Below are 25573 nucleotides of genomic sequence, written 5' to 3'. Positions count from 1 at the left end.
GGCTGAGAGCTTAAAGCCAGGGTCACACAGTTAGCAGACGTCTAGGTGGGAGATGGCCTGACTCTTGCGGTTCAACATTCTTTCCTGCCAGATCCCACTGCCCTGGGAAGGTCCAGCTGCATCACCGTGCTCTTCCCCAGCCTGACCCCTCATCCCCTGGCACTAGGCTGACCCCCTGCCCACCCCTGGGCCTGGGCATTCCTGGTATCCTCCTGCCTTGTGCTCTCCACCCTAGCAGGGACCTGTGGGCCCTGAGGGAATGCAGCATTTCCCCACCTTGCCTCCCTGAGCTAGAAAGGCTTCCCACCCTGCAGCCCCAGACTCCTCCCTGCCTGTCTGCCTGGTGACAACTCTGGGGCCTGAGGTCCCGCCGCCTCTCTTAGCCAGGGCCTGCCATAGAGGTAGCTACAAGGCAGGCCAAGCACGGCACACACAAGCTGGTAGAGGACTAGCTGAATACAGACAGAGCCTGGCACCGGGGGCACGGGCTAAGCCCCACAATTCAAGTCATTTCAACAAACACATATAAATTTCTTCCATGGGCCAGGCAGTGTAGCACAGTGGTTAGGGTGCTGGCTTTGGAGGAGTGAAGACCTCAACTCTGTGTGCAGGGAGGACTGGAATGGGAATAGGGAAGTCCCACTTTGACACATAATGGTCGTGCGACCCTGGGCAAGTCACTTAATTTTTCAGTGCCCTGGGGCAACTCAATGAGACTATAAATTTTAGAGAAGATGCTAATGAAATGTTAGGTTTATTAAAGCACTTTGCTGGGTGCTAGGCACACAAAGAATCCCTGCCCTCAGAAAGCTTCCATTCTAAGTGGTGGGGGAGGGAAGACACAACACGTACGTACTGGGGAGACCGTCTCCTGTAGGTGGCACGGGCCCCTTCCCCAGGGCACAGGATTTTAGATTTAGAGCTGCTCCGAGAACCCACCATCTTGGCCCCCACCTCCCAGCCTTATATATCCATCCCATCCATCTCACCTCCGTGCCACTGCCGAGAGGGGCTGGCTGGCAGGATGGCACAGAGGGCAGGGCTCGAGGTCGGAGGGCCTGCCTCTGCTGCTGGCCCCCTCCCCTCACCCGCCCCATTCCTAAACCTGTCAGTGAGGAAGCTGGACCAGACAGTCAGAAGAAGGCTCCCTCCAGCTCTCAATGCTCTAATGGTCTCAGCTGACCGTAAGGCAGTTTTTAACTTGGAAGCCTGTCCATACAGGGAGGCAGAGGTGGAAAGAGCACTGGCTCTGAGCCAGAGGCCTAGGGTTCTAATCCTGCCTCAGATAATCACATGTGTATGACCTTGGGCAAGCCTTCCCAGACCTCAACTGGCCCCTGGAGAAGAGCCCTTCCCCAGGTCTATATTCCAACCCAGCTCTGAATCTATGACATTCTATCTCCGGGGCTTCACTTTCTTCCTCTGTAAAATAAGGTTAGACAAGATTGCCCTTCTGGCTCTAGAGCTATGATCCCATGTTGCCTCCTCAGGCTTCAGTTTCCCCACCTGTAAACCCTGAAGTCACTTTCTAGCTCTCAGTGTGGGTTCTCACGTAGCTCCTAAGAAAACTGAGCTTGCTGGGTGGGGTAGGGCTGAGCACCAGAGTTGTATTACAGTGGCCTGTCAGCTCTTCTCCCATGCTGGACCCCATGAGGCTTTGGGAGCCCTCACACAAGCAGACATTTAACTGTGATGGCCCCTTAAAAACAAAACAACGTGACCTCCACCTCTGACTGTCCCTTTGTGTCTGGCACATACTAGGTGCTTAATGAATGGTAATTGCTGGCTGGGGGCATAGAGGTGACTCTGGGTTCTCCAACATGCTCCCAGGCTGTGCAGGCCCCCCTCTCCCTCCCTGTGTGCAAAGCTAGACAAAGAAACAGTTTTTAGCATTGGTATGTGGGAGTGGAGGGGGGATTGGGAGCAGCTGGCGTTGGCACACGCTCTGTGGCCAGAAAACCCCTTCCCTACAGCCCCTGCCAACACACCCCACGCCACCCACCACCCTGGCAGCTGCTTCCGAGACCTCCTGACCAGCCAGCAGGGAGGGTGACGGTTTGTCCTGCTTCTCAGGTTTCCCGACACACACAGTGTCAATTCAATTCTCCTCCCACTAAGTGGCACCAGCACTCCACCAACCATCGAGTGGAAGTGAAGCTGTCAGCTGGGCTGCCACATGGATGGCTCACCGATGCCCGCCTGCCCGCTCCTTGGGTGTTTCCCAACAGAGATGGTGGCAGTCAACAGGTCCTCTTCACCCTCCTCCCTGCTACCACATGTGCCCTGCCCCTGCCTGGCACAAAGTCCCTAACTTTGTCTGTCCTAGCTCAGGAGCCATCGAAAACCAGCTCAGTCCTACCTGGCGAAGCTCCCCAGGGGAGCTGGGGATTCCTGAAGCAAGGGGGATCTCAAAGCACCACCCCACCCCCAGCTTCCCTCTGAAGGAGCAGACCTCAGAAAGTCATCATCCTCCACCTGTCCCCCTGCCCAGGGAGGACAGGAACGAGCAGAGAGGGAGGACGAGAAAAAGATGGTGGTGATGTTGTTTGTTAAGGAATGAGACACAGAGACATGCAGAGACATAGACACACAAAAAGAGAGATGCAGAGACACAGAGACACACAAAGAGACACATGCAGAGACACAGAGACATACACAGACATAGAGACACACAAAGAGAGAGATGCAGAGACACAGAGACATGCACAGACAGACACACACAGAGGTATTCACAGAGACATTCCACGGCAGAGAAGCACAAATAGATCAACGTATAAATATGTACACACACGCACACCCACCATGTATGCACAGACAGTATGGGGGTCCTGGGTTCGAATGCTGCCTCTGTGCTTCCTATCTATGTAACCTTAGACAAATCACTTCTGACCCTGGGCCTCAGCTCCTCCTCCTCTTAAATGCAGGCGTGAACTAAGTGGTGTCTGGAGTTTCTTCCAGGTCTGTTACCTACGGAATGTAGGTGACAGAATACCACAGATGAAAGGGCCTTTAGAACCCAGAGGGTCAGGGCCTGAAGGGCCCTTAGAACAGAAAATGTCAGAGCGGGGAGGTGTCTTAGAACGCAGGCGGTCTGAGCTGGAAGAAAGCATTCAGTCCAATGTTTTCGTTTTACTGACAGGGAAATTGAGACTCAGAGTTTGCTGATCTAAAATCCCACAGTGAATTAGTGACACATCCAGGACCAGACGCCTAGCTTCCTACTTCCTAGGCCATGGTGCCAACTATCAATCTATCTCCCTTCTCTGCCTCCCCTCCCGTCCTCTCCCATTCGCCCACCTGTGGGGTGGGACTAATAAAGAAGATGCTCTAGAGACCTCATGACCTCACAAGGAAACAAGTCTCATTACTTTATGGTCACACACACACACACACACACACACATACACAACTGTGGTCACACCAACATATTTACGGACACTTGTACACATAACGATGTACAACCACACACAGGTCCTCACATACAGCTGTTGACATCTATCTTCCAATCACACACAGTGGTTTGCCAGGTCCATACTGATTTGTTGATTCAAACTAAGCACCTTCTGTGTGCCACGCTAAGTGCTGAGGATACAAAGTAAAAGCGAGATCAGTCCCTACCATGAAAGAGCTCCCCGTCTTAACAGTTATGCACAAACATCGTACTGATAAAATTGGTCATCACCCGGCGATGGTCACCAGAGGCCTGGCCTGAAGAGCGTGTTTCCCTTGAACCCTGGACCACGTGGCCACACTCTTACTGCCCCTCTCTGTAAATCTCTTCAGAGTCTCACAATGGTGGGTGTGAAGTGTCCCTGAGGATTTCCTCCAAGGACTGCTCGTCCATACTTGGCTGAGAGTGAGTTTTCAGAAGGTTTCATCCTGTCTACTGACCAACCTGGACGATGGGGGTTTCCCCTGCTTCCCCAAGGACCTAGAGCCGAGTTTTCCGTCTCTATCCTCGGATCCCCAGTTCACACAAAGAGGAGGCAGGAACAGTGCTTGGACTGGCAGCCAACGATCTCCTTGGCCCTTTTAGCAGCTGGCTTTCTCTATTTCTCTCTCAGGTTGACTTAAGGACCTTGGGAAAGTGGCTTAACCTCCCTTGGGACTCACTTTGCTAATTGGTCTTCCTGACTCTAGTCTCTCCTCTCTGATCCATCCTTCGCAACAGCCAGACTTCTAATGCATAGAAGTAATGGTGTCTCTCCCTGGCTCAAGAGTCTTCAGAAGCTCCCTATTGCCTCTAGGATCAAATTCAAATGCCTCCGCTCCTTTTTCTAAGGTCCTTTACAGCCGAGGCTCCAGTCTCTCATTCTAGCTTACATCATAACACTACCCTCCTCACTCACTCTACAAAACTGTTTTTCCACTATAATATTTAATCTCCAACCACCCTGACTTTGCATGGGCTGCCTCTCCCCTATCCCTGAAGCGTTCTGCATCTTCACCTGTGGGAATCTCTGGCTCCATTTACTTGGCAGCCTGGCTCTGCTTAGGCCAGGCAGCATGTTGAGTTTGCTGGTACTGTCATCAAAATAGTAGAGCTTGGAGCAGCTAGGTGGTGCAGTGAGTAGAGCACCGGCCCTGGAGTCAGGAGGACTTGAGTTCAAATCCGGCCTGAGACAACTGACACATGTACTAGCTGTGTGACCTTGGGCAAGTCACTTACCTCTGTTTGCCTCAGTTTCCTCATCTGTAAAAGGGGATCATAACAGCACCCACCCCCCAGGGTTGCTGTGAGGATTAAATGAGATACATTTGCAAAGTGCTTAACACAGTGTCTGACACAGATTAGGTACTATAGAAATGCTTGTTCCTTCCCTCCCGCTTCCAGCACTTGTCTTCAGCAACAATCTCGGGGAACCTGCGGCCTTGAGGCCACGTGTGGCCCTCCAGATCCTCAAGCGCGGCCCTTCAACAGAATCCAAACTTCAGTTCAGGGCCACACTCGAGGACCCGGAGGGCCACATGCGGCCTCGACGCTGCAGGTTCCTCATCCCTGGATTAGTCAATGGTGAGTTTGCAAGTGGTCATAGACATGTGTTGTTAGAGAGGTTCAGAAGCCCTCTAACTACTGTGGAAAGCAGGAGGAGATAGGAAGGGGAGCCTGTGCTTGGGAGACCCTGGCATTTCTCATGGACGTTGCAAGAATGGCCCCAACTCCTCCATCCCCAGTGGATCACTAAGCAGTTACTAAGCAGCTCTTCTCTCCACCTAGTGGCTTCCATACAAACCCGGAGTCCACGAGCCTCTTTCTTCCCACTCTGCTATCTAGCCACCCTCTCTAACAGTTAGTAGCCTCCTTGGCAGTGAGGTTTCTGTTTCAGGTAGCCCTTCCTGGCCTGTGAGACTTAGCCAGGGACTGGCACAACCCTTGGCAGTTGCCTGAGGCCTTGTGGGGCTACGAACAATGGTCACTCCTCCTGGGGGAGCCTGGCACAGGACAGGTTAGCCCCCCAGAGGCTGGAGACTTTGTGACCCCTCAGTAGCAGTGATAAAGCCCGGCCCTCACTGGCCTGGGGTAGCCACGTTAGTATTGGCCACAGAGCTGTGAGCCGTAGGCCATGAGCCCTGGGCAGCGATGATGAAGCATGGAACCCTCTGCCCTGGGGGAAGCTTGGCACTGGCTAAGATGACCTCTGCTTCCCAAGCAGCTCACTCGTTCCATGTGTGGAGACCCTCCTGCCTTGGGGGAGCTGAAGAGGAGGTCAGCCATCCAGAGGCATGACTGCTGCTTATTTATAGCTGCCTAAGTCCTATTTATCTCCATTTAGATGTTGCAGGAGACAGGGAGGGATCCCAGTGCACATCTGTGACGGATTAGATGCACCAGCTGTGGAGGGAGCCCAGGCTTCAGATTTCCTATGGCTGATGGGAGAGAAGAAGCCTCTCTGATCTGGGGCAGAAACGTGTGTGCGTGCGCCCCTCATGCATCACAAAGTCTTGGTATCAGCCTTCGTTGCCCTCCCCCATGCCCCAAAGTCTATTCTCCGGCAGCTTGGTCTATTTTGGTTTAAACCAAGAAAGTCTGACTTCCTGAAACAATCTAGACACCCACACCGGTTCTGTTCTCACTTCACAGAAGGGCTGTGTGTCTGGGGTGAACAAGAATAGAGACCAGCAGGAAACAGCCCCTGGGTGGGGTTGGGGTGGAGGCCGCAGGGGCAGGGGACAAGCCATGCTTCCCTTTCTCTTCAGGCTCTCAAGAGTAAAGACAAAAGGAAGAACGTCTGGTGAGTGTGTATGGCAGTGGATGGGGGCAGCCTCCGAGCCTCTGTGGGACCCTGAGTAAATCTCTTGGGGCTCTGGGCAATTTCAAAGACTCCCAAATTCCAGGGAAGGGGTTGCCTTAGTAGAGGCAGCTTTTGTACCTGGGAGGAAATTCTCACCTGTACCAATTAAATCAAAGCTTAGTCTAAAAAAGAAAAGTGCATAATCCTCCTCTGAAATCCCTACCAAGCCCTCAAGGCAGGCGCTGTGAATACAGGCTTCCTCATTTTGGGGGACACTGGGAGGTCACGTGACTTGCCAGTGGGCACAGGGGGTCCTAACTCCAGAGCTCCAGGTCCAGAGCTCTTTTCCACACTGTTATAGGAAATACCTAATGGTACGTCAGCTCTAGACTCAAATCTAGACTCCAGAGTCCCATCTGTCTTTTGTTCAGGCATTTTTTCAGTCATGCCCGACTCTTTGCAACCCCCACCTGGGGGTTTTCTTGGCAGCAGTACTGGATTGGTTTGCCAGTTCCTTCTCTAGCTCATTTTATAGATGAGGAAACTGAGGCAAACACGGTGAAGTGACTCACCCAGGGTCACACAGCTAATAAGTGTTAGAGGCCAGATTTGAACTCAGGAAGATGAGTCTTCCTGACTCCAAAACCAATGCTCTATCCACCGTGTCACCTAGCTGCCCTCTATCTGTCCACCTGCGTCATCGTCATCATCATCGTCACTACCACCACCATCATCGTCATAATCACCATCATCATCGTCACCACCACCATCACCACCATCATCGTCATGATCACCAGAACGACAGCAGCCAATACTGAAACAGCGCTTACTATATGTGAGTCACTGTAGTAAGTACGTCACAATTATTCTCATTTGATCCTCACAACCCTAGGAGGCAGGTGCTGCTATGATCCCCATCTTACAGTTGAGGAAACTGAGGCAAATGGAGTGAGTGACTTTCCCAGAGTAAGGCTGCACTTGAATCCAAGTCTTCCTTACCCCAAAGGCCCAGGGCTCTATCTGCAGCCCAACCCACCATGAGCTAGGGCTGGGAAGGCTTTAGCTCACCTCCCCTTCCCAGGCGCATCTCCCTACCCCCTCCAGCAAACGTCTCTCTGAGCTGGCCTCCCAGATTGTAAAGAGTGTCCTGACAATGGTCCCCCAAAACAAACAACCATGAGTTCAAAGGTCTTCCATATGTATCCCTTCTGTAGCCAGTACTATAGCCCACCACCCTCACTGGTGAGCTAGGGGAGCACAGGCCCCGCCACAGAGCTTAACTTGGATGAATGAGGGGACTGTAGTCACATATACTATTTCAGTCTCAAGCCCCATTCCCCAGCCCTGCGCCCAGGCTTCTCACCCCAATTCCACAGCCTTCCACCTACAGCCTCAAATTTTGTTTCCTGCCAAATGCCAGCAGCTAAGGAACTGGTCTGGGACAGGCGAGTGGAGCTCCTAGCTCTTCTGGGCGGAACCGTCTTTAGATTCCATGGGTGCTTGGGGCATCTACCCCTGGAACACCTAACCCACCATGTCCTCTCTGGGCCAAGACAAGACAAGGGTCCCCTCCACAACCAGAAAATGAGGGGTCTTCCAAGTCTGCCTTCCACGAATGGGGAAGTCGCCACCTCTAGTGGTGTTTCCTTCCTCCTTCAGACAGCTGTCTAATTGCCAGGAATTTTGTCCTTCTAACCAGCCCCCACCTGCACCTGCCACTCTGACCCCCCCCCCCCACAGTGCCTCGCTTCCAGTCCCTGGGGCTAAATTCCATTTCCTTTTCCCCGAGTCTTCCTCACTAAGGCCCCAGCTCTACGCCTGGAGGCTCCTTCAGATGAGCCTCAAAGTGAATGATCTCAAGGACCTGGAAATTCTCGGGCTGATCAATGTCCTGCCTAAAAGGCCATGACAACAACAGCCCTGAGGTCTGCAGGGGGCTTTACACACTTTCTCACTGCAAGGTCACAACAGCCCTGAGACCCATTTTTACTTTATACTTTCATTAGCCTCATTTTCTTGGTGAACACACTGAGGTGGAGAGGCTGGCTGACTTGTACAGGGTGGCACAGGTAGTGCCTGAGGCAGGATTCCAACCCAGGACTTCCTTCCTGACTCCAAGGGCAGCATTTAACCACTACACTACACTGCTTTGTCCTGAAAAGAACCCGATACAAGTGTGGCACTTATATCATAACCTCCCTTGTCCTAGACCCCACAACCCTCTTAATGCAGCCTAAAATTACACTGAGCATGGTGGCTGCTGCCTCATATCAGACTTGTGGTCCACTAAAACCCCCAGATCTTTTCCCCCGCCTAGTCATTCACTTGACCCAAAGACAAGGGCAGCTTGGAATCCTCCCTAAAATTTCCCTCAACTGAGATATAATTAATTGAGAGAGAAGCCCCGATTCAGGCAGCTTTTTCTGACATAAATCACTGTGCATGGAATGTAAACTCATCTGTTTAAATTATAGCTTCTAATGTGATTATAAAATATAATGGGACATCTTCATATTTTTACGCCAGAAAATAACTTTCCTCTTGTCTTGACTCAGGAAAGGCTCCCTCACTCCACTGGGGCGAAGCTAATTCTTGGAAACAGGCAAGGTGAGGGTTGCAGAACAACACCGCTCAGTCTGTAAGGAGGCGACCAAAAGAGTGAAAGGCCCGGAGAGCAGCCTTTTAGGATGACACTACGTGAAGGAAGTGGGGCATTTCCTAAGGAGACCCTCAGAGGGAACATGCTTCAAGCACCAGAAGGGCTCTCTAGGGAGGAGGGGATTCCTCTCCTGGCCTCTGAGGGCAGGGGTGGGGGTGGGAGGCAATGGGTAGAAGATGCTGAGAACCCTGTCGGATGTCAGGGAACATGTTCTAATGAGCAAAGCTGGCCAGAAATGGGAATGGAGGCATCTCCTTTACTATGACAAGTAAAAGGCCTTGAAGACGGCTTGTCGTGGACATTAATCCTAAAACGACTGCATTTATATAGTGCTTCAAGGTTTGCAAAATGCTTTACAAGTATCATTTCATTTGTTCCTCAGAACAACCCTGGGAGGTAGGTGCTGTTGTAACCTCCATTTCATAGATGAAGAAATTGAGGCTGGGGAGGCTGAGTGACTTGCCCAGGGTCACACAGTGAGTGTCTAACACTGGATTTGAACTCCAGTCTTCCTGATTGCCTGTCTGGGGCTTTATCGACTCCACCTGTTTTACTGAGGGGGGAATTTTTCTTTAGGCCTGGGTAGGACAAGATGAGCTTGGAGGTCTGGTCTGTTCACTTCAGACTCCAGGGTCCTCCTGATGAGAGGCATTAGGGGCCAGAGCACCGGACTCGGTTGCTGCCTCAGACCCTGGGCAAGTCCTTGAGACAACAGTATCTGTAGGCCCTCCCTCACAGAGTGAGCATGGGGCCCAAACAAGGCAATGTAGACAGAGTGCTCTGCAAACTGGAAAGGGCAATCATGAGGAGCCTGCGATTTTCTGTGAAACAAGTTTAGAATTATGGACAAATCCCTGAACCATAGTCTACCTCAGTTTCTCCATCTGGAAAATGGGGATAACAAAAGCACCCACTGCCCAGGTGGATGGAAGGATTGACCCTCCCACTCCATTACCCCCCAATCCTTCACTTCTCCAGCCAGAAACCAGCATCGTGGGCCCATCTGGGTTCTCTCTGCCCTAAAGGGGGGTGGCAGGGACCAACGGGGAGACGCCGAGTCTCAGTCCAGCAAAACTGCCACTCGTTTGTTTGGTGGCCTGTGTATTATTTTTCCCCACCAAGCAGAAAATGTTTTATTTAAAAATCACTTTATAAACCCCAAGAAAGGGTTTTGTTTCCCTGAACATGGCCCAGGAAAACTCCACGTTTATATAACGCGTGCTTAGAAGGAAACACCGAAGGGCCAGGCCATGAGGCAGGAAGAGGGTCAGATGCGTGGACAGCAGGCGGGCTGGGAGGGCGCCATGGATAAATGAGCATGGCACTGGCGTTCCCACGGCTCCCACAAGGCACCACCAGGCTCTCTATCAGCCCTGCCCCTCAGCTGCCTTCTGAGCCTAATGGACTCAAACACCGGAATACCTCCAATAACCAAGCAATCGCTTCCTATCGCCAGGACCTTATGCAACCTGCTAAACCTGTCTGCGCTGCTAGGGGCCAGGAAGTCTGGAACACCAGAGTTCAAATCCAGCCTCGGACACTGTGCGGTCCTGGGTAAGTCACTCAATCTGTGCCTGCCTCAGTCCCCTCACCGGTGAAATGGGAGGATAACAGCATTACCCTCCCAGGGCTGTTGTGAGGATCGGATGAGACAACGTATATTAGGTAATCTGTAACCTTTAAAAGAGTTACACAAATGCTAGATTTATTACTGCTATTATGTCAATACTGCTGCCATCGCCACGAAGCCTGCATGACACGCCAGCTGCGCAGGAGCCCCATAAACACACACACACACACACACACACACACACACACACACACACACACACACACGACAGCCTCAGCTTCACCTGTTCAGACACGCAAACGTTAACAAACCTAAGTCAGGTAAGGAGATCTGCCCTGAATTCCCAACTGATCCAGGCCAGGGAAGGACCCCGGGTGGTCAGCGGGTCACTTGCGAGTCACTGCCAAGAGTCCAGAACAGTGGATCCAGACCCCCTGGCACACAGTAGGTACTTAATAAATCAGTCGGTCAACAAGTATTTATTAAGCATTTACTGTGTGCCAGGCGCTGAGGACACAAAGAAAAGCAAACACAATTCCTGCCCTCAAGGAGCTGACATTCTGACGAGACAACACGCAAATAACCGTGTAGGGACAAGATACATACGTGTACAAGGAAGGTGAGCGCAGAGAGAACTGCTGCTGCGGCAGTTCCTCCTGGCACAAGGAGGCTGACGGTGCCTCGACTTACCTGGATGCCCTCCCGCTCTCATTCTCTGCCCCTTCCCACCTACCATTCACGGGTCGAGAGATGTGAGAATAGGAAAGAATCTTGGACGGGTTTAGAGGAAGGAGGCCCCTGAGGGGACTTAGCAAGGATGGCTGGGTCCAGGCCAGTAGAGTAGGGAGGAAAACTCAGATTTGGTAGAGGAGAATTAATTTCCTATTACAGGAGGTCTTTCAAATGAAGCCAGAATGCCCACGTATCAGGGTACCTCTAAAATGCCTTCAAACTCTGAGATTCTGGGATTATGCATGAATCCTGGAAAAAAGAAGCAGAAACACAATGTCTAACCCTGAGGCCTGGGGGGGGGGGGGGGGGGAATCAGGAAGTTACCTTTGGCCCTGGGTAAAGGATACCACCAAGAGCTGGATGTGGGTGGGTACGGGCTTCAGCCACTAGACCCATCACCCCCTCCAAACAAAGCCAGAGGCTGAGGAAGGCCTGGGTCTGGAAAGAAATGACCAAGGCAGTCCCAGGGTGACCACGGCCAGCCCCCTTGGCTGCCTCTGGGGATGGAGTGGCCCAGGTGCTGGCGTCCTAAGACCGCAACAAGGCCAAGCACCTTCCTCCAGGCTCCCCAGCACAGCCCTCTCAGGGCTCTGTCTCTACGGGGCAGAATTCTTTTGATATCTGTCCTTTAAAAACAAGCCTTGTTATTGCAAGGTTTTTGATGATACAATAATTAGATAACAAAGAAATGTTGGCCATTATCTTCAGTTAACAGTTTTGTTGTTTGTTATACATTACATAATGATAATTTTTATTATTAAAAGACCAAGACGGAATCACTTCAACTTTCTGAGGCTCAGCCTTTTCCATCTGTAAAATGAAGGTAATGACCGAGGCCGCCCTGGATTTAGGGCCCAGAGCCCTGGTTCAAACACCAGCTATCATGTGCCACTCCTGTGGCCTCAGGATGCTACCTGATCACACCAAGGCACAACACAGGCTTCAGACCCGGCTGCTGTCTAAGACCCCTTCCAGATCCAAATCTTAAAAAGTGCTGGGTAAATCATTTATTTTAGACTTTCATTGTTTTGTGTATTTTTACATCACCTTCATTTCTGAAAATATCCCTCCCCTTAACTTGGCCAGCCACTGCTGGTTTAAAATAATAAAACACGGGTTGGGGGCGGGAGGCGGGGGGAAGGGAAGAAGCAGCTGAACAAGACTAAGTGACAATCTATACAACCTTCCACACTCCCAGGCCCCCACCTCTGCAAAGAAGGAAGGGACATTTCCCTAGCCCTTCTTCAAGCCTGACTGTTCCATTTACACAGGGTGAATTTTGGGCTCTATCTGTGTCACAGACCACATGCAGGTTCATTCACACTCATTTCACTTTGTCCCTGGGGCAGGGGTAGCTTGTGTGATATTCAGCTCCCCTGGGGTGAGGGCCATGTCCCCCTGCTCAGAGGACAGGGTCTTAGCTATCCCCCTTGATATCCCTAGGCCACAAGGAGGGAGCCCTCAGGGTCCTGCCCCCAGTACTTCTCACTTCATTCACTAGGTTGCTGGTTTTGTTTTTTGTTGTGGGGTTTGGGTTTTTTTGGAAGTGGCTTCAGTGTTTCTGGAGTGAGCCCAGGGAGGCCGCAGCCTTGACCATCCATCCCTCTCCCCCTTCCGGGGGGGGGGACCAGGCCATTCTTCGTGTCAAGTAGAACAGAAAGAGGAATGTTTTTTCTGCAATGCTGGGGGACGCTCAGCCAGCACGTGAACAGACAAATGCAGACATAAGTTCAGGGACGCCCCCTTCCACTCCTGCACGGGGCTGTGACCCCAGTCTAGCAGCCTCTTGCCAGAGCCTTACAAAAAGGCCAAACAGACTGGAAGGCCTGAGCTTCTTCCTCCTTCCCCGCCCCTGCTGCTGGGGCTGGCCAGCAATCAGATGCTCCGCTAACAGCCAGCAGCTGCTCCCAATAATGAGCCAGGGCCGTGCTGTCCTCTCCATGGAAACAAGCATTTGTGGGGAAGAGGGAAGCAGGGAGGCCTCACCCGCCTGCCTGGATCCTTCAGCTCGAAGAAGGCTGCACGGGAGGCAGGGCAGGGAGCCATACATGGCTGTCTGACCTCTGTGCAAGAGGGAGAGCTGAGGATGAGGCAGTGTTGGGGGAGCACTGAAGACCCCGGGCGGTGATGGGGGAGAGCCGAGGATGGACTGTGATGACCTGCCCCCCCACACGGACATACCCAACCACCAAAGCTGTTAGAACCCCTACAAATCCAGGATCTTCGCATACCCACATCCCTCTCATCCTACAAGGGCCTTCCCAGACAAGGGCCTCAGTTTCCTTATCTGTAAAATGAAGGACTCTCCCCCCTACCCCCCCAGCTGTGATGGCAAGACTGAATGAAGGGTTAGTTCACAAGCACTGACTAAGCACCTAATAGGTACCAGGTATATAAAGACAAAAGCAGCCCCACTCTGGACATAAGACATTTGTGGGCCCAATGTCAGCAGGCCCTGGCAGCCTCCAGGCTGTGCCCAGGGGGCAGGAGCCAGGCTCCCTCCCCGGCCCCACAGTCCTGGGCTCAGAACAGGCTGGCTGCAGCCTGGGCTTTGGCCAGCAGAGGGCGCCAAGGGCCCGCAGACCCAGCCCGAGAAAAATGCTGGGAGGGGCCACCTGCTCCCGGCAGACAGACAGGTGCAGACTCCCCCAGATCCCCTCCCCAAACATTGGGGCCTCTGGAGATCAGAGATGGCCCCTCCTAGGGCACCCAGGCCCAACTCACAGGAGGGCACGGCCTCAAGAGAGGGGCTGGCTAGTTCAAGGTCAGACAGGTTGGCAATCAGGACCAGAACCCCTCTGCACTGCCCCAAGCTGACATCCTGGGGACCCCAGCCTGGAGGACCCCAGAGGCCCTGGGATGAATGCAGCAGAAACAGAGGGGAGGGGGAGGGAGAGAGCGAGGGATTGAGACAGACACAGAGAGAGGAGAGGGGGAAGGAGGCAGAGGAGAGAGGAATGGGGTCCTCTCTGGCTTGCTCACCCCCTCTCTTCACTCCTCAGCTCAGCCCCTGGATCAGCTGCCCGCACCTCCCTCCCCACTCTGTGTCAATATCCCACAGCTTAACTCACTCACACATGGACTGCAAGGGGCCAGAGGGTAGTGGCCAGTCCAGCAGAGGTCCTCCACCAGAAGCCTTTGCATGGGGAAGGCCAATGCACCTGCCTCACCCTCTGGTCCCATATCTCCTACCAACCTAATCTGGGACTTCTCCAAAGATCAGGAGCTCAGAGCTGGAAAGGGCCTCTGAGCCCGAGAGAATATTTGCAAAGCGCTTGGCACCTAGTAGGCACTATCCATGATCATCTCCTCCCCTGCCCCACCCCCTAGTTGTTTTTTAACAGGAGGATAGTGAGACCCTCTCAGAGGGGCCAGTGAACTTGCCTGTGGTTACACGGCTGTAAACAGAAAAGCTGAGGCTGAACCTGGGTCTTCCCGATCCAGTTCTGGGGTTCTTTCCAAGGCATTCACTCCCATTTTCTCCCACACCCCACCTCTAGGACCTTGCTTCAGAAACCACCCCTCGGTCTCAAGTATCTCGTCTTCCCTTTCCATGAGCTTCTCTGCTTGCTGGGTGTCCCCCAAACCAATACAACCTCCCTTTGTTCCTTTCCACCATTTCCCTCCTTGCTCAATGTACTGGCTGTATAAAGACCATTGATGCCAAACACAAATAAAAAGGAGGGCCGTAGGGATCCTGAAAGCTGCATACTGACTTAGAAAACCACACATTAACATTATCTATGTTCTACTGTATTTTATTTACATTGTAAATTTTCCCAATGACATTTTCATCTGGTTCAGGCTGTAACTGAAGTGCTCCAGGTGGCGTGGGTACTGCTGGCAGCTCTAATGCAGACAACACTTCCTAACCAGTCCGTTATTTTTTCCAACAAACCTGAATTCCTGACTTCCTCACCCACCCCTTGACTGAAGCTGCTCCCTCTAAAGTTTGCAGTGACCTTTGAATCACCCACTCCCCTTTATACAGTTCTCGACTTCTCTGCAGCTTCTGATGCACAAGCCCATCCCTTTCTACTGCACTGCATGCTCCCTCAGTCCTCTCCAGGTTTCAGACACTGCACAACTCTGGTCCTCCTACTTTTATCTATTTCTTCATCTGTTAAATGAAGGAAATGGTCTAGACGGCTTCTGAGGTCCCTTCTAGGTCTCAACCAATTGATCGATCAACATTTATTAAGTACCTACTGTGTTCCAGATGCAGTGCTAAGCTCTAGGTCTAGGCTCCTACGTAGCCAAAACCAAGTCTATTACCATTCTCGCTGATGTGTTCCTCCCTCTGACTTCACTAATCCTAGGGTCTGGGCACCTGCCAAGCCCCTGAGAACCACGCCTCATTTTAAAAGGGTGTTTAAAAAGGAGGAGAAGACCCTAGAGAAGTAGGATCAGACGTTCTCATTCCAGGCCCTCTACTGAGACACAAGAAGGGCCTCCTCTGCCCTGGTGTCCCATCAGGGAGCAGGTCAGTGCCCTCTGCGTTCCCACTGCCATGGCCTCATGGCACTTCCTAATTACGGTCCCCTACAGACTAAGGCCACCACCTCTTCTACAACCTATGGACTGAGGCTCGAGTCTTTCCAACGTAATCTTCAAACCCTCCAGGTTCCATCTGTCTGACACAGTCATCTGGCCCTGGTATTTCTCCACTCGAAAATTCATCCTAGTGCCCACTGTTGACTGAGTAAATCTCAGGCTTTTTTTTTCTTTTTTCCTCCAAAACAGACAACACTCTGATGCCTTTCTTCACAATGTCCCTTAGGCCCATGCTGCTGTTCAGTCCTGTCTGACTCTGTGACCCTATTTGGGGTTTTCTTGGCAAAGACACTAGATTTAGAAAAGATACTGACTTAGAAAACCACATATTAACATTATCTATGTTCTATTTTATTTTATTTACATTGTAAATTTTCCCAATTACATTTTAGTCTGGTTCAGGCTGTAACTGAAGTATTGCAGGTTTTGTGGCAATGTCCTCCTCTGCCACGTCCTCCTCCACTCATTTTACAGATGAGGAAACAGAGGCAAACAATGCTAAATGACTGGCCCAGGGTCACCCAGCTAGGAAGTGTCTGAGGCTGGATTTGGACTCTTGACTCCAGGCCCAGAGCTCTGTGCACTCTGGCACTACCTAGCAGCCCCTGCCCTCACCCCTTTAGGCCTATAAGATTCTCCTTTCTCCTCCCTCCACCCATTTAAAACTCACTTAAAGCCCAATTCAGAAGAATCCTTTCCCAGGAAACTTTCACTCATTCTCCTGGCAAGTAATCCCCTTCCTTTCTGGCCTTCCCACGGACCTTGTCTGCTAACATAGGAGCTGTTCATGTATCAGCCTCCTTCTAGAAACTGGGGTCAAAGATCTTAACTTGAGGGAGGGGGAATGAGCATTTCTAGGGTGCCTGCTATGTGCCAGGCACTGTGCTAATAAGCACCTTGCAAATATTATCTTGTTGGGTCCTCACAACCCTGGAGGTAGATTTATTATGATGCCCATTTTACAGTTGGGCAGCCTGAGGCAGCCAGATCAAGAGAGTTGTCCAAGGTCACACAGCTAGAGCGTGTGAGGCCGGATTTGAACTCAAGCCCTCCTAACCCTAGATCCATTGTGTTTCAGTCAATCAATCAATCTTGATTAACCCCATGCTATGTGTGAGGTGCTGTCCTAAGTGCTGGAGATACAAAGATACAAAGGGCACATGCCTTCCCCAGGAGTTTGCATTCTACTGGAAGGTCAGGCAGCCAGAAGGGAGACTGAGAAGGGAAGCCTGTGGAGGCTGGAGAGGACCAGGAAAGTCTTCCCTACAGAAGCCAGGGGAGCCAGCAGGCAGAGATGAAAGGAAGCTGGACACATCACAGCCCACACAAAGGCCTAGGGATCGGCGGTGACAGGGAGATGGAGGGATGGTGTAATCAGAACGGAAAGGGAGGGAGGGCACTGAGACATGAAGGGCCTTTCACATTTGACATAGGGCACTTAGTTGGCACAGTGGGGAGAGCACCAGCTCTGGGGTCAGCAGGACCCGGGTTCAAATCTGGCCTCAGACACTAGCTGGATGACCCTGGGCAAGTCACTTCATCCTGTCTGCCTCAGTTTCCTCATCTGTAAAATGAGCCAGAGGAGGAAATGGCAAACTACTCCAGTATCTCTGCCAAGAAAACCCCATATGGGGTCACGGGGAGTCAGACGCGACAGAAATAACTCCTCAACACCATATTTAAGGCAATAGGGAGCTCCTAGAATTTACCAAGGTGGAGTTGACACTGAATGGGGTAAGTCTTAGGCCCTTTAAAGATGCCAGTCTGCTGGCAGCTTGAGGAGAGTGTGGCCGGAATGAGGCACTGAGGACAGTGAGGAGGCCTCCAGAATGAGGGAAGTGCTGTGGGAGGAGCAGGCCCAGGCCCGGCCACAACAGGTATGCGTAATCAGTATTTGCTGAATGAAGGCAGGAAGGCTTACCTCCCATGAGTGCAGCCCTTGAACTCAGGCCAGGGATGAGCGGGGATGGGGCCTTTAGGGGCACACTAAGGCGGATGACCACGACTCCCCTTGACATTGGAGGAGAAGCCACAGGGCTTGGGCAGGTACTGGTCTGCAGGCTGCTTGACCACCTGCAGATGTATGTGCGAGTGTGTGAGGTGTGTGTATGGGGAGGGGGGCGGGGATTCCTCGGATGCCTGGGTTGAACAAAATGGCCCCTGGAATCTGTTCTGACTCTCAGATCTTGTGATTCTGTGACTTTGGTTTTGATCGCTCATCGTCAACCCCCAGCTCAGAGCCGGAGGCCTGTGCACACACAAGGTCTAATTAGAGCGGAATGACCACAGCATTATCACAGGGCACCCCAAACTGCAGAGAAGGTGTCACCTAGCACTGACAGAGGGAGTTTCCTCTTCTGGGAGCTCCTTTTTCCAATGAAATCACAGATGGCATCCTCATCCCTATTTTTAATGTTATTTTTACGACATGAATAACAAAAGTCACTGGGACACGATGTCTGAGGTTCTGGCCCACGCTTTTGTGGCCTGACTTGACTGGCACCCTAGGCCCGTGCTACCCCCATATCCAGCCCAGGAGAGAGCAGGTGTCAGGGCCCAGAGCCAAGGGCAGGGGTTCCCGGTAGACCACTCCCCCTGGGCCTGAATGGAGCACGCCTCTGGGGAAGGAAGGCTGTATTTCTGGCCAGCACTGGCTTCACACCACACAGGAGTGTCAGGCAATAGAAGCGTGGGCCAGAACATCAGAGGCGTGGGGCTGGATGGGGCCTGAGAAGCCAGTCAGTACAATCCACCCCCATTTTGCAGACAAGGAACCAAAGGGGAAGAAATGTGAGGGTAGTGTTAGAAGGAAGATTTGAACTCAGGTCCTACAACCCCAGGGCAATGGCAATCCACTTTCTGTGCTATCATCTTGGTTCAAATCCAGCACTTGTGGCTCACAGGATCTTAGACTGAGACCTAGAAGGAAGCTCAGTGGTCATCTGCCCCCGCCCCCCCATGGATAAGGAACAGGAGCCCCAAGGCTGGAAGTGGTAGGAGGGATTTGAACCCAGGTCCTCTGACTGCAAATCCTCTTGATGCCCCTTTCCCTTGACTATGTGGCTACTCTCTCACCAGGCACCTCAGCAGACTACCTTTGGTTCTGGCCTGACCCATCCAAGCTCGTTCTGCCCACACTCCCCTCTTGGTCCCGAGCCAGGGATGCACATGCATCTTCGATGCACACGCTCCTTGAGTGTAGGAGGGCACACGTCTCCCTTTTACCCAAGGCCTCTGAATGATGCCGACCCGTCCCCCCAAGCAGCCCAGCTGGGGTTTAAAGTGCAGGCCTGAAAACAAGACGCTTTTGTTTCCCTCAAAAGAAACTCTTCACTGACCCAGTCATTGAGGGAGGGACTGAATTACTGAACAGAAAAGCAGCTGCATCTCTGGGCAAACATCTGGAATTGTCGAACCATTGGAGTCTGGCCTGGAAACAAAGTAACTGCCCCCCCCCACCTCTGCAGGGGGCTGGGGGGTGCAGAGAGAGGGAAGAGAGGCTGAACCCACCACCCACTCTGCAGAATCTCACTTTCACTGTCAATGGTCTGAAAGCTGGGACTTGTGCCCAGGACCCCAAACCCTCTCCCCGCAAGCTGACCATTAGAAGCCACGGTCACTGGGAGTGTATCCCCAGCAGGGCAGGTTGGGTCAGGAGGGGAGGATAAACTTTCCAAAGACAGAGCCCCTGAGAGGCCTGAGGTCGTCCCTGCCCTGCCCCTCCTGGCCTCCCCCAGGAAGGGGAAGGATGAGGGGGACCACTGCTCACCATGGAAATGGAGGGTGATCTTATTTCCAGCCTTTGAAAAAAGAGAGTCAGGCAAGGGTTTGAAAAACAGAAACCTCAGCCCCTGGGTATTATTCTAGGCACCCGGACTACCGAGTAATACTTAATCCCCGGGACTGAACTGGGGCCAAATGCCTTAGGAAAGGAAGGAGAAGAAAGTAAACACGGGGCTCCGGATTCCTGCCTCGGCAAGGCTTGAGTCCAGGGAGCCCAGAGTCTCTGGGAGAGAAGAGGGAGAAACCGTAGGAACGGGTTCAGCAGGAAACTGACCTGGATTCCCAGAATAAGTTCTAGGGCTCTCCTGACTTCTCTACAGACACATGTGGAGAGGAGATGTGTTGCCCAGGTTAGACCTCTGGGGAGAGAGCCTGGCTCAGGCTAGACCACAGTGTGAAGGGGATGTTACCCAGTCTCACTGGAGAGATGGAGGGCTTAGGAGAGACCATGGGAGGCAGGAGATGTTTCCCAGGCTAGACCTTGGTGGGAGGAGAGAGGAGAAGGTGGAAAGTGGCTCTCAAGACAGACCTTGGCAAGGGGAGGGGAGGGCACTACCTAGGTTAGACCTTCCTGCAAAGGTGGAGTGGGCTGTCTCTGGACCAAACGCAGATTGGGGGAGGGGTGGTACAAGAGATTCCCCTTTACGCTTCTGGGTGCTTCCAAAAAAACTTGATATGGCATCCAAAGAGTTTAAATAAGGAGTCTGTACCATTGTTCCCCCAAAACCAAGTCTTTCAGTAATAGAAAGATAGACATCAAGTCTCCCCTAAGTCTTTTCTTTCTGGGTTAAATATAACCAGTCGGTGCAACCAAACTGCCTATGACATAGTACCCCCCCGCCATTGTGGTTACCATTCTTACAGCCTGCCCTTCCGAAAAGAGGGTTGAGATGTGGAAAGGACTCCTGTCGATCTAGACTAGCTGCGTCTGCATTCATTCATTCATTCATTCATGCATTCATCTGATTAAACGACTGATGCAACAAACACTAAATACCTCCTCTGAGCAAGTCAAGTGGGCACAGTAGATTTCACCGTGTAGTAGTCGTCGTCGTGGTCGTCATGGGGCAATGGTGGTGGTATTAGTAGCAGGGACAGCAGTAGTAGCAGAAGTGGTGATAGTAATGGTAAGTAGTAGCAGTTAGTAGCAGCACTAGTAACAGCAGTTAGCAGCAGCACTAGTAACAGCAGTTAGTAGCAGTACTAGTAACAGCAGTTAGCAGCAGTACTAGTAACAGCAGTTAGTAGCAGTACTAGTAACAGCAGTTAGTAGCACTGGTAAAAAATGTGTATTATTGCTAGTACTAGTAATAAGAAGTAACAGTACTTGTAGTAGTATAATGAGTAATAATAATTAGTGGTACTATTACTAGTAGTAGTAATATACTCAGTAGTACTACTAGTGCTACTAGTAATAATAATACTAGCATTACTAGTCAGGAGTAGTGCCGGGATTAGGAACGATGGCGAACTATGGCTGGTTATGGACCAATTACTTGAGGAAGACGGCATTCTCACCACTTACTCTAAAGGGAAAGGGGATGGGGGGGAGGGGAAGGGCACCGGACACAAGAATAATTCCTATTTCCCTAAGGATTCCACAGTGCTTCGCTGCGGCGTCGGCAGTACGTGTGATAACACTAGCTAGCATTTACAGAGCATTAAGGTTTGTGAAGCAGCCTACAAATATGATCTCACTTGATCCTTGTGAACTTGGGTGTGTAGGGGCTATTATTAAAGCTATTTTACAGACGAGGAAACTGAGGCTAGGAAGTGTCTGAGATGGATTTGAACTCAGGTCTTCCTGACTCCAGGCCCAGAGCTCTGTCTACCAAGATCCTCCCTTCTGGTCTCCTGAGTTTCCCTTAATAAGCCCTTATAGAGAGACAGGGTATATAGTAGACACAGAGTGTGCCTCAGTGTCAGTGAGACCCGAGATCAAATCCTGCCGCTGAAAACATGTAACCCCTCTCGAATGGCCGGGCCCGCCAACTCTAAAACGGCAGAGTTTCCTAACTGGGAGTTCCCTGCACCGAAGGAATCATAACTGGTCTGCTCCCAAAAGAACAAACTAAACTCTGTACCAGGAGTAGGAGATAGGAGGACAAAACCAATTAAATGAGGCCTGCCCTCAGGTAGTGTGCAGTCTACTGGGGGGCGGGGGGAGGGGGAGAGATACCTGCATATACAGAAAAACAAGAGAGCAACACACAACTGGAAGAGTCCCAAGAGGCCTCCTGGGGGAGGTGGTACTTGAACAGCACCTTGAAGAGAGCTTAGGATTCTGAGAGGGAAGGCATTCTTGGCGTGGGGCACAGCCTGGGAAAAGAATGAAGAAAGGAGATGCGACAGTCTAGATAGGAAACACAAGGATGCTAGTCTGGCTAAAAGGGGACAGGAAAGGGAATGGCTTACAATACACTTACAATACACCTACTATGTGCTGGGCACCGTGCTAAGCACATTTTGCAAATACTAACTTGTCTGATTCTCACCACAACCTGGGAGGTGGGCTATTATCACCCCCATTTTGCAGTTGAGGAAACCGAGGCAGAGAGAGTTAAGTGACTTGCCCAGGGTCACACAGCTAGAAAGAGTGGATGGTTAGATTTTCACTCAGTTCTTCTGCCTCTATAACGTATTATGTGCAACAACAACAAAGCACAGGAAGGCTGTGAAGGAAGGCAGGTGGCTTTAAATGCTCCCAGCAAGTGTTTATGTTTTATCTGTGGCAGCTGGGAGCTGTGGAGGCTACTTGGGCAGGGAAGTGCCACCAGGCTTTGAGATGATCAGTTTGGCAGCTGGGAGACGGATGACGGAAATAAAGATCAGAGAGGCAGGGTCACTCACCCAAGGCCACACAGCTACCTAGCATCAGAGCCCCGTCAGATTCAGGGGCTCTGACTTCAAATCTAGCACCCTGTCCACTTGTGGTACCTAGAACCAAGCACTGGAATCAGAGGGAAGATGATCATTAAACACAAAATCCTCTATTAGGAGAGGGATTCCACTGATCCCCGGTCCTGCCTCAAGCAGGAAGCCACGGCTGGGCCCAGTTCCTGACCACCTGGCCCTGTTCAAACCTCACACACTTCACGCAGCGATCGATCAGGTCTCTAAGACATTAAGCCTGCTCCTCCATTCTTTGTCATTTTATTCTGGGCCGAGCAAACAGCAGGCAATTAAGAAATGTTTGTTCATTGACTGTTGGAATGTCTTAACTCAGCCACTACCGGCCTCTCTGCCAGTGCCTTTGAGTCAGGACTCTCTGAATTTTTGTGTGTGTGTGTGTGTGTGTGTGTGTGTGTGTGTGTGTTCACGTGTATGTGCATGCACCCACGTGCATGGCTGTATGTATGTGAGTGTGTGTGGGTACTATTTATAGCTTAGATGAGGGTATTTAAAAACAAGTCTTTCCAGTCCCGAATGAGATTCCTCTTGAAGTCTGCTGCTGCACAGCCTGTCATCTAAGACACGGTGGAGAGGACTTTGGAGTCCAAGGCCCTGGGTTCAGAAGCCCCTTCTGCGCCTCTCTGGCCATCTCTCTGCCCAACTAGAACACTAATGATACTAAAAACAGCAACACAGTAGGGGGTGAGGTGGATATAGAATATTAAGGCTCGAGAAGTGATTCCATATATTATATTATCTCTCCAGAGCCTCGCAGCCCTGGAGGCAGGTGTTACTATTACTCCCAGGCTAAGAAGTGACTTACCCAAGGTTACACAGCCAGTGGCGGAATCAAGATTCGAACCCAGGGCCTCCCTCTCCACTTGGATGCTCTATCCATTAACCCCACGAGGCTCCTTGTGAAGTGATGGGACTGGGTTCCACGGCTCCTTTCCAGCTGGAAATCTATCTGTCTAAGTACACGCACAGCAGCCTTTCTTTAGCAGACCCTTAACGGATGAGGAGTTTTTAGTTCTGGGCCCTCTCCTAAGTCCATCCTCTTCAGGGGTCAGCACTAACCCTTAGCTTGAAGCAATTAATTTAAAAATATTTATCAAGCAAACATCATGTGCCAGGCATGCAAGGTGCTGAGAGAAGGCAAAAAATGAAGCCGGCCCTGTCCTCAGGGAGTTTATGCCACACGCCAGGTAATTTGGGGGGAGGTCACTAGCGGCAGGGGTAACAACCAGACCTCTATAAGGCAGCTTTGGGGCTGAGCTCCCATAAGTGCCTGCAGACGGTAATTGATGGCGTCAAGGCTGGTTTCATGCCCCACCTCCCCCAAACGTTTCGTGGCTATCGGGACTCCCCAGTGGCTGGGGTGGAATCTTAGAAGGTGTGGACAATCAGGAGGGGAAGCGTTATGGCCTGAGCTCAGAACCCAGGGCTGCCCGAGCATCTCGTCCACCCTGCAGAGGCCCTGTAATCTGAAGTCAGGTTGTTCTAAGACCAGGCCCATTAGCCTAACCTTTGGGCCTCCTGGGCTGCTCCAAGGGAAAAGATATAGTGGCTGGCCCTTCAGGCCTAAGGCTGAAAGCAGAATTAAAGGCTCAGCAGGAACAGGGACCCCTGGGGCAGCAGGTGCAAGAGCCATAGTCCTGCCAGTCTATGCATTAGGGAAACAAGCCAGAGAGCAGAGAGCAAGGTTGGTGCCTGGCCGGCCCCAGAGGAGCAGGAACAGGAGCGGCAGATCATGGCTAGGGAAAGATGGCAGCGCTGCCCCTGGGGCATCCCTCTTCCCAGAGGCTGCCAAACCCAGAAGCCAGTGAGGTTTATACTCCTTTGCTCGCTCCTTCAGAAGCCTGAATGGTTCCCCAACTCCACCATGGGAGGGGAGCCCTTGCAGTACACATCCAGGCTCAAACCTACCCCTCATGTTTACTGTATGACCTTGGATGAGTTGCCCTCCTGGCCTCAGTGTCCTCATCTGTAAACTGAAGGGTCAGGCGAGATGGCCCCTGAGGGCCTCTCTAGCTTCCTATCTATAATCCTATGAGCTCACCAGGCCTGTTTCACCATCTGTGCTGGACTAGGCAGTCTCTGGGGGCCTCCGGCTTTACATCTAGGATGTAAAGAGCCCTAAGATGGGACCCAGGTGCCTTCTTTCTAATCAGGAGGGCCATGTGCTAGAATGCCCACATGGACAACATTCTTGACCCTTGGTGGCCAGTACCCTCCCACCCTGGCACGCCTCCCTACCTCCAACAGCCCAGGAAGCTTTAACTCAATTCCCAAGACCAAGCAAAGGCTGGTACTTGGCTCCCGGGGATAGAGGCGGGGGGGGGGGGGGGGGGCAGTGCCCAGGTGCCTTGCCAGGCTCCCAGAGCCTCAGAACTCATCCAGGCAGAAAGAGATGAGACACAAGTGTTTTCATGGATGATAAACTGCAGGGAGAGAACAGGTCACTGCTTCTGCACAGACCGTCTCTGGCTCATCTCACAGGATCATTAGGAGGAAATGGGGGTCAGGATTCATGGATCTCAACATAATACTTTACGGTACAACAAACATTTATTAAGTGCCTACTGATCACACCTCCCCCGCCACTGCCAGGGGGCTGGTGGATCCTTCGTCCTCCTCCTGTCTGGGCTCTGCCGGCGCCAGTGTTCCCCTTCTTCTCCCAGGCCTTGCCCCCACATCCTGGGGTAGCCTCTGGACTGCCAGGTCTCAATGACTCATCCTGACTGCCCCCACCAAGCCGTTACAGCTGTGGCAGGGCCGCTGCGAGGACACCCCCCCATTCTCTCTCGGCCTCTGCACCAAGGATGCCCCCCATTCTCTCCCGGCCCTGCACCAAGGACGTCCCCCATTCTCTCCTGGCCCCCGCACCAAGGACGCCTGCCTACCTGGGTGGAGAGCTGTAAGGGGATCTTCTTCTTCAGCCGCTCCGGGCCCCGCTCAGCCTCCCGTTCTGAGTTCCCTGGGTCCCGGGGCCCGTGTCCATTCTCGCTGGGCTCGGCCGAGGGACAGTTCTCCGCCTCTCGGGCCTTCTTGCTGGCCGGTCGCTCCCACTTTTCTTTCCGCTCCTGGGGCTTCAGGGCCATGTCTTTCTGCGGGGAATGAGAGAAGGTGCAGGTGGGTGAGCAGACGAGA

General features: G+C 52.1%; 1 protein-coding gene across 7 annotated transcripts in view; it reads right to left on the bottom strand.

Annotated features, from left to right (window-relative positions):
* FBRSL1 (fibrosin like 1) overlaps positions 1-25573 on the bottom strand; it is a 313547-nt gene that overhangs the window by 199060 nt on the left and 88914 nt on the right. For all 7 annotated transcript variants that reach the window (XM_036755653.1, XM_036755655.1, XM_036755635.1 and 4 more), the window contains exon 2: positions 25327-25530. In XM_036755653.1, coding sequence (XP_036611548.1) covers positions 25327-25530 — 204 coding nt within the window. The remainder of the gene's footprint in view (positions 1-25326; positions 25531-25573) is intronic.

This window comes from Trichosurus vulpecula, chromosome 1, assembly GCF_011100635.1.
Source record: "Trichosurus vulpecula isolate mTriVul1 chromosome 1, mTriVul1.pri, whole genome shotgun sequence".
Lineage (NCBI taxonomy): Eukaryota > Metazoa > Chordata > Mammalia > Diprotodontia > Phalangeridae > Trichosurus > Trichosurus vulpecula.
Note: the sequence above shows the minus strand (reverse complement) of the source record. Positions and strands in the feature narration are given on the sequence as shown.